General features: G+C 23.8%; 1 protein-coding gene across 1 annotated transcript in view; it reads right to left on the bottom strand.

Annotated features, from left to right (window-relative positions):
* Window positions 1-4,971, bottom strand: part of LOC101510657 (protein neprosin-like) — a 9,831-nt gene extending 4,860 nt beyond the window's left edge. Inside the window, exons 1-2 of the mRNA XM_073363492.1 lie at window positions 4,792-4,971; window positions 137-223 (exon numbers count right to left, since the gene is read on the bottom strand). Of these exons, the coding sequence (XP_073219593.1) occupies window positions 137-223; window positions 4,792-4,971 (267 nt within the window). The remainder of the gene's footprint in view (window positions 1-136; window positions 224-4,791) is intronic.
* Window positions 4,972-10,357: the final 5,386 nt, after the last annotated feature.

Here is a 10,357-nt window from a genome sequence, read left to right on the forward strand (position 1 = left end):
TTTGGTATTTCTGGAGGATCCTGTATATAAAAGCATGCTTAAAAAATTCTCAATTATAAAGTTAAAATATTAAAACTTAATTGAATACGCAAATGTTTTTGAATACTACTACTTATATCAATTAAAAAAAAAATACCAATAGTTTATGTCCTTTCAATAAAGGATGATCAAAAGCAGGTTGTTTATGAATCATAACACAGTTGATGATATCACCATCGGGACTCTGAAAAAAAAAAAAAAAACACAACCACCAATTACACAACCATACATTAGTTAAACACCAAGACTTCAATTTTTTGCATGAAGTATTTGACAATTATAGAGAATTTAAAAATTATGACACAACCACCAATCACACAAGCATATAATTAAATTAGACACCAAGAGATAAATTGTTTGGATGAAGTAATTGAAAATTATAAAAGATTTAAAATTATGAAAAATTCAAATGCTTCACATAAATTGCATTCATTTATAAATTTTGATTGGAAAGACAAATTGCTTATTTAGAATTGAGTCATTTTTATAGGTTTCAAAATTTTTGGGGAAAATATAAATAACAAAAGGAAATAGGTGTAAACTGAAAATGTTAAAAATTGTTTCAAATTATAAAAGTTGAAAAAGTTAAGGTACCCATTTGCAAAATAAACAAATTTATAGGAACCTACCAAAGTTTGATAAGTTATAAGGACGCTTGAAGCGAATTTGAAATTCTTAAGTTTTAAGTAGTATTTAAAATCACCTCAATTTAATATTAACAAAATATTTTATAAAATCCCACATTTTAAAATTTTTCAAATTTGTTTTACACAAAAGGTAATTTATTTGAAAAATTTAAGATACCTGCTGGAATTTGAATTTTCCACGTCCAAACATATTGGGGGTAATTGGAAATTATATGAATATTAGAATTCTAAAAAATTTAAATGCTTCTATTGAAATTCTTTTATTTTTAAATTACTTTGCCGAGATATTTTTATACGTTTTATAAGTTTTGGAAAAAAAAATTGTTCAATATAATGAAATGTGACAAAAAAAATGCTATTTGGAAGACAATAAGGTCAAATTTGAAATTTCAAATAGTTGAGAGACAAATTTGCGAAATATGAAAAAATAGGGAGCAAGCTACAATTTAAAAAAAATTAAGGATGATATAAAAATTTTAGAGATTAATCTTCACTTTATTTGTGTATTTTAGGGACCAGTTTGCATATTTTGATAATATATGGACCCATTTGCAAAATAAAAAATTGATAGAGATTTTTAAACAGATATGAATAAATTTGCATAATATGAAAGAATTATGAGAACCAATTTAAGATTAGAAAGGAATTTCAAATTTCTTATTTTTATTAGTGGTGTACTTAAGTTGGATTGGGTCATTTCTTGTAAAATCCGATACTCAAACCGATCAATTTCATTTGACTTGTGTTGAGCTCTCAATCTATAAATTTAACATCAAAGCCAAATCAAACTAACCCGATTATGAGTTGATTGGATTCGGTTTGCAGGTCATAAAGAAAAAAAAATTATCTTTAAAAAATTAATTAAATATAAATACTTGAATATCTAAAAGATAATAAAACTATATCATAACATATCATATCATTAAAAACTTAAAATACATTCACAAGCACAATAAAATACTTAGATCAATTAAATAGCAACACATTCTCAAATAGATTCTAATAATTAAATTTTAACTATACATCAATAATAAAATAATTAAATTTTATATATATATATATATATATATATATATATATATATATATTTATATATATCACATCAATGAGATGCGTTCGCGGATAAAAAATATTAAATCTGATACATGAACTGAATATCATTGAATTTACATGAGTTGGTTCGGATTAGATCTAGATTTGAATGATTTGAATCAAAATACCAATTGAGTTGGGTGATCGGATTTGCTAGTTTACTCGTACCTATGAACACTCCTAATCTTTATATGATATTTGAAATACACTAATAGTGATGCTATAAGTTACAAATGCCTCACACACCAAGTTCGACAAAGTTGTGAAAAACCGGATAAAAATAAAGTAAAAGATAATATAAATTATTTAAAGGGTAAAAAGGTTATCATGTTTTAATGACAATATATTTTTTCTCTTTTATTAAAAAAGTTTTCATACTAATGAGCATTAGTCATTTTCTAAACTTACTTTCCATTGAATACATTATAAAACTACTTCATTATGAAAATTATTCAAATTTACCATCGAAATAATAGAATTTATATTGAATAATTTGAATTATCATTTAAATTAAATTGTTTCAAAAAATTATTTTATTCAAACACACTATTGAAAAAAATTGAAATTTATTTTAACATACATGAATTGTCTTAACAGCGTGTTTGTTGATCTGCTGAAGAAGAATTCCTTTCGTCTTCCTCAATTTTTGAAAATATTCCTCTCGTCGAAAAGTTTGATTAACTAATTGACCATAACCCGTTTTTGAAGAGTAAACATGATTAACCAAAGAACAAAGCAGAAAAAAATGTAGGAGGAGAAAAATTATCGAGTTGTTAAAATCCATGTTTGGTTTTATATATTTGTACTTGTCCATGAATCTCATTAGTATATGTATGTATATATATCCAAAATTTTATTGATGTCATTTAATGTTCAAGGTAAAACATTAAACGTAAAATATTTTTTGGGTCAAAAGATGGTAAGAAAAAATTAAATGGATATAATTTTAGAAGTAATCCTTCATTTGGTTCTTGACTAGTTGACTAGACCGATTAAATTATTCTCACATAAAAAGAAATAATACCTTATTTTAGAAAAAAAATAACGGTTATGACATCATTCTGTCACACTCGCTTATCATCAACCACTGGTTCTTCCTTAGTCATAAAAGCCACAAATTTTATTTCTTAATATTCCTTCCTCTTTTATTGGGATTTTGTGTGAATTGACTCAAAAATAAATTGAACAAGATATCTTCGGGATCGATAAAATTGGATTTAAATTCATTAGCTTCGCTGCAAAGAATATTTGACATATCAGTCAAGTATATTTATAAATGATTAAAGGAAGATTCTTATACGTAGTAGAAGTTAATTGAGAAAGAAAAAAGGTAATTCAAATGGAATCAAAGAGCTTAGTAGAAGTTATTTGAGAAAAGCGATTAGTTCATAAATAGCATACAAAAACAAAAAATTACATAGATTTAAGAAGGTTTATCTAGTCCATTATCAATCAGATATTTAGTTCATAATTAAGAATAAAGTAACAAGAAAAATTGAACGAATCTTCACTTCTTGTTTTGCAATACAAGTTCATAGCCTAAAAAATATGTCTATATGATCTCTCCCCTCTTGGTTAGGACCCTTGCAAAATTTGAGTATTTAACTTAAATTAGACTTTGGAATATGTGCTAGTGCATTGCTATGATTCTGGACACATTGCTCTTCTCTAGATAGAAAAATGTGGCATGAAATGCACTATATGGCTGGACGCAATGCTCTTTTTAAATAAACACACTTGTTCTTCCAAAATTATTTTCTCACTAGATTGACTTAAACTTTTCACTCTTTTACATTCCAAGTTTCTACATCCTCATTCAAACTTTAGATATGAATGTTAGTTTTCATTTGCAGTTAGTTTGATTTTATTTCGATGTCTACAACTCCAAATATGATTCAAATACTGCACATCGGTCGTGTTGCATTTTTACCAAAATTCAGCATTTGACTAAACTAATGAAATTAAATAAAACTACTCAAAATAGTTGGTTAATCGAGAAAATGAAAGCATAAAAATTTTATTTAATGGAAGAACCATTTATTCCCAATAATTCTAAAACAAACATTAATTTGAAAGAAATAAGCTAAATAATTGACTCTAAAAATAATAATTGATGAAGGTTCATCAATGTGTGTTTGCAATAATGTATTACAAGTTGTAATTTGGTAATTCATGCTCTAATATATCATATCGGTGAGGTCTTCTATTGTTTTTATTGAGTCTTGAGCTGAAATAATATTTTGTAAAATTATTAACAATTGAGTAATATTTATAATTTTTTATTTTTGAAGTTGAAGTCAATCACCTCTATGTTTTTTGAATAATTTAATGTTTCGGAACAAAAAAAAATTTGTTGCTTTGATTTAAAGATATTTTTAAATAAGAATTTTATGTAACATTTTGTTAAGAGTAGATATAGCGCTCTTAGTCTATCTTTGAAAATAATTTATTTTTATCATTTATTTTGGAATCAATACAAATCTTTATTAAAAATAAAACATTTTATCTTGTATTTCAATTTAGGGTATATGGTGTCATAATGTCTTACTCTATTAGTAAAAATAACTAATCGTTTATTAGATAGTAATATATTTTATGTTAATATAACTAACTAAGATTGTTATTTCTAATTTACTCATAGTTTATATAACCTTAAAATAAAAGTTTAAATATATTTTGAGTCGTTGTAAATATAAGTTATTTTGATTTTGATCCCTATAATTTTTTTTTGAATAATATACTTATAAATTCTAAAATATTTAAAAAAAATCCTTAACGTAAATTTTTTTTTGTTAAAAAAAATTGATGTGATTAATTTTAAATGACGTGACATATATTAAACGTATTTGATGATTAGGTAATAATTAATTATTAAAATACAAATTTAATATCATTATTATTATTATTAAATAAAAACTATCAACTCGAACTCATCTTCTACCTAAAATTCAAAAAAATATTCCTTGTCAATTGGAGACCAAGAACATCTTCAACCTAAAACCCAAAAACCTACAAATTCATCAAACCTCTCAAGGAGACGATGAACACTAAGAGATGTTCCAGCCAAATCCTCGTTATTATCGGTGCTCCTTACAACTGGAAGCAACACTGAAACTGCTCCACCTCGAACAGCAAGAGTACAATTTCCATGGAATTGAACAAGTTCAGCCAATGAACTCAAGGTGATGACCATCACCAGAATCAAGAATAGTGTCTTCGAAAGCCTTCAGAAGCAACTTTTGGGTTTTAGGTTGACGATGAATTTGTAGTTCTTAGTTCTTATTTAGTAACAATAATAATAATAATCAAATTAAATTAATATTTTTAATAAAAAATTATTATTCTATGAGCAATATTTACACAATAGTATGTGACACGTCACTCAAAATTAGCTACAGTAATATTTTTTAATAAAAAATTTATATTAATTACTTTTTTAATACATTTTAGAATTTGCAGTGGTATTATTTAATAAAAAATATTTATAAAAATTAAAATCAAAATGACTTATATTTGTTGCGACAAAAAATATATTTAAATCTAAAATAAATAGTTATTAATATATATTAATCTAAAATAAATAGTTATTAAATCTAAAATAAATAGTTACTAAAATGGCACTAGCAAATATGGTAACTATTGATGAACTCCCTTTTAAATATGTTGAAAATGAAGGGTCCAAACAATTCATGAGTGAGGCTCAACCTAGATTTAAAATTCATTCCCATGTTATTGTTGCTAAAGAATGCTTGCAATTGTATTTTGATGAGAAGGAAAAGTTGAAAAGCATGTCGTTTGCAAATAAACAAATGGTGTCTTTGACCACTGATACTTGGACATTGATCCAAAATATGAATTATATGTGTGTAATAACTCATTATATTGATGATGAGTGGGATTTCAAGAAAAGGATATTAAGTTTTGGTTTGATTTCCGACCACAAAGGCAAAACCTTAAGGATAACTTTAGAAAGTTTCATGAAAAAGTGGGGATTAGGTCTATTTGTTGTGTTAGTATTTACAATGCAAGTGCTAACAACTTAGCTATTGCATATTTAAATAGAGGTGTGACTCTTTAGAAACGCCGTACTTTATTTAATGGGAGTACTTACGTATGAGATGTAGTGCACATGTATTGAACTTGATTCTCATCGATGGCTTTAAGGAAATTGACTCATCAATTACTAAAATAAGAGCTGCATGTAAGTTTGTCAAGTGTTCTCCTAGTAGGTTGGCTACTTTTAAGAAGTGTGCAGAAGCTGTGAATGTATGATAGAAGCAATGGTAATACTTGATGTAAAAACTAGGTAGAACTCCACCTTTTTGATGTTGGATATTGCTGAACAATATGTGCATACATTTTATCGTTAGAACATGTTGATGTGGCATTTGTGTCTAACAGTAGTGAGATAAGAGGATGTCCTAGTGAAACTGATTAGGAACGCTACCGTGTTTTTGTGAAGTTTTAGAAGACTTTCTATGAAGCGTCGCTTTCTTTACATACAATTTTTTACTTTTAGTGACAAACTTTGTTTGTCATTAGAAGTCAATTTTCTTGTAGTTCTTCTCACCATGAACAAGTCTCCTCCTTCAACACTTATTCTTCATTCTCTTCATCACTAGATGTTGCAGATTTTAAAGATGATCCACTAGTAATATCTCCATTCTCCTTAAGTAGTATGGTCTTCTTAGTTGGATATTCAAAAGCTATATGACCTCTTCTCAAAAATCTGAAGTATTTATTCTCACTACTTTTTGCTTTCTTATGAACATCATTGGAGTTATTTTGAGTCCTTTGAGGTGCAACTGTGGATGTGTTTGATGAAGGACTTCCCTCCCTCTTATTTTTATCCCTCCAACTAGAAGCATTAAAGTTAGAAGAACTATTTCTCACGACACCCTTTCTCTTTAGTTGTTATTCTACTTTAGTAGCTTGACCCACTAAGTCCTCCAACTCCAAATAATTTTATTACTAGATTATGGCTCGCGCGCTGCGCGGATATTAATTAATTAATTTTATAAGTTTTATAACTAATATTTTATATATTATAAATATAGTTATCTTATAATATTACTTTATATTGATTTGTAATAATTGAATATGATTAGGAAAATTAAAATGAGGGAAACTCATTTTTATCACAATCATCTAATTTAATTTTTAAAATATTTTGTAAAATTTGTATGATAACTTATTATATAGGATAATTGTTTGACTCATTGTACTTTGATTGTTAATTTATTTTTCAACATATAATGGTATTTGAATTTATTTGACGAAATAAAATGTAAAATACAAACCCAAAAATAAGATGTAAAAATTTATAAATATGATTTACTATTTAATATTTTTTATTTTAAAAAAATGTTAATATTGAATTATATTGTAGCGTAGTCTAAATTTATTTGTTTTATTATTGTGATATTTTAATTGCGAGCATGAGAAATTGTTGTAAAAAAAAATTATTAAATATATTTCATCAAAAGTTTGTAAAAAAAAATAAGTTGGTGTGGTATCGGAGTCTATTTTAAATATATATAATAGATGATAGATTTTAATAATTGGAAGTAATTTTTTTAATAATTTTTCACATATTCATATTTTATGATTATTTTTAATAAATTTATGTATTTTCTGTCAAATAAAATATATATTTTTATTTTATAAAATGTTACTAAAAAAATGGATTGACATTAATTAGTAATTTAATTTTTAACGTATAAAATCATTACTCACCATAAGGGGAATAATATAATTGTTCATAAAAGGAAGATTAAATAAAGAATATTTATGTCGATATTTATGGGTGATTAGGTGATTTATTTTATTAAATTTAATGACTAATAATATAAATTATTACCATTGGTAAATGACTAATAATATTATAAAATAGTTTATAAATTTATTATAAAATAACTTATAAAATAATTTGATAATAATATAAATTATAAATTATAAATTATTACCAAATTGTAAAATAATTTATAAATTATAAATTTATTATAAAATATTGTAAAATAATTTTATAAGTGATAGTTTATGTATTATAAATATAGTTAACTTATAATATTACTTTATTGATTTGTAATAATTGAATATGATTAGGAAAATTGAAATGAGGGAAAATCATGTATATCACAATCATCTAATTTAATTTTTAAAATATTTTGTAAAATTCGTAGATAACTTATTATATAGGATAATTGTTTGACTACTTGTACTTTGATTAACAATTTATTTTTCACTATTTGTTAATATTCTAAAAAAATAAGATATAAAAATTTAAAAATATGATTTACTTTTTAATATTTTTTATTTTAAAAAAATATTAATGTTGAATTATATTGTAGCGTAGTCTAAATTTATTTGTTTTATTAGTATGATATTTTAATTGCGAGCATGAGAAGTTGTTGTAAAAAAAAATTATTGAATATATTTCATCAAAAGTTTGTAAAAAAAAAAATAAGTTGGTGTGGTATCAGAGTCTATTTTAAATATATATAATAGATGATATATTTTAATAATTGGAAGTAACATTTTTTAATAATTTTTCACATATTCGTATTTTATGATTATTTTTAATAAATTGATGTATTTTCTGTCAAATAGAATATATATTTTTATTTTATAAAATGTTACTAAAAAATAGATTGACATTAATGAGTAATTTAATTTTTAACATATAAAATCATTACTCACCATAAGGGGAATAATATAATTGTTCATAAAAGGAAGATTAAATAAAGAACATTTATGTCGATATTTATGGTTGATGAAGTGGTTTTTTTGTTATTGAAGTTAATGACTAATAATATAAATTATTACCATTGGTAAATGACTAATAATATTATAAAATAATATTATAAAATAGTTTATAAATTTATTATAAAATAACTTATAAAATAATTTGATAATAATATAAATTATAAATTATTATCAAATTGTAAAATAATTTATAAATTATAAATTTATTATAAATAATTGTAAAATAATTTTATAAGTAATATTTTATTAATTATAAATATTGTTAATGTATAATATTACTTTACTGATTTGTAATATTTGAATATGATTAAGAAAATTAGAATGAGGGAAAATCATGTTTATCACAATCATCTAATTTAATTTTTAAAATATTTTGTCAAATTCGTATGATAACAAATAAATTTTATTAAAAAATAATTTAATTTTATGCAATACTTAAATTTTCATTTATTTTATTTTTTAACATTCAAATTATCATTATAATAAGATCATTACTCACCATAAGTGGAATAATATAATTGTCCATGAGGATATTTATGTCGATATTTATGAGTGATTAGGTGACTTTTTTCCATTGAATTTAATGACTAATAATATAAATTATTACCATTGATAAATGACTAATAATATTATAAAATAATTTATAAATTTATTATAAAACAATATTATCAAATTGATTTTGAAGGTACTAATAATATAATGACGTGGCAAAATATATTAAAGAAATTAGGGATTGAGAGGAGGATTGAAGGAGGTTAGGCATTGAGAGCATGGTTGAGAAGGGAGAAAAGAGGAGAGGTCCATGTGGGAAATATTTGTATAGGTGGACGAAATAGAGTGAGGTGGCATTCGGGGGTCTGTTTTAAATGAAGGAGATTAGGCATTGAAAGCATGGTTGAGAAGGGAGAAAAGAGGAGAGGTCCACATCAGCTTTTTGGCTGATGTGGGAAATATTTGTATAGGTGGACGAAATAGAATGAAGTGTCATTCGGGGGTCTGTTTTAAATATATATAATATGAAGGAGATTAGGCATTGAAAGCATGGTTGAGAAGGGAGAAAAGAGGAAAGGTCCACATCAGCTTTTTGGCTGATGTGGGAAATATTTGTATAGGTGGACGAAATAGAATGAAGTGTCATTCGGGGGTCTGTTTTAAATATATATAATAGATAAAATATTTTGTAAAATTCGTATGATAACTTATTATATAGGATAATTGTTTGACTAATTGTACTTTGATTAACAATTTATTTTGCACTATTTGTTAATATTCTCCAAAAATAAGATATAAAAATTTAAAAATATGATTTACTTTTTAATATTTTTTATTTTCAAAAAATATTAATGTTGAATTATATTGTACCGTAGTCTAATTTTTTTTGTTTTATTAGTATGATTTTTTAATTGCGAGCAGGAGAAGTTGTTGTAAAAAAATTATTGAATATATTTCATCAAGAGTTTGAAATTAATTTTATTAAAGATTTACATATACTTTAAATCAATTTTAGGTATTTAAAAGTTTTAACTAATTGTTTGTGCAATTGAATTATAGTTATGTTGATATGTACCAAAAATAAATTTTATTAAAAAATAAATTTAATTTTATGCAATACTTAAATTTTCATTTATTTTTTAACATTCAAATTATCATTATAATAAGAAAAATTAAAATAAAAAATAGCATTCAATTATAAATATATAATTTAATTGATAAAAATTAAGTGTTAACATATTTTTTCAAAACACATATATATAGTAAACTTTTGTTGATTATATTTTTTAATATATTCATATATTATAATTTTAAATAAATTT

This window comes from Cicer arietinum, chromosome 7, assembly GCF_000331145.2.
Source record: "Cicer arietinum cultivar CDC Frontier isolate Library 1 chromosome 7, Cicar.CDCFrontier_v2.0, whole genome shotgun sequence".
NCBI lineage: Eukaryota > Viridiplantae > Streptophyta > Magnoliopsida > Fabales > Fabaceae > Cicer > Cicer arietinum.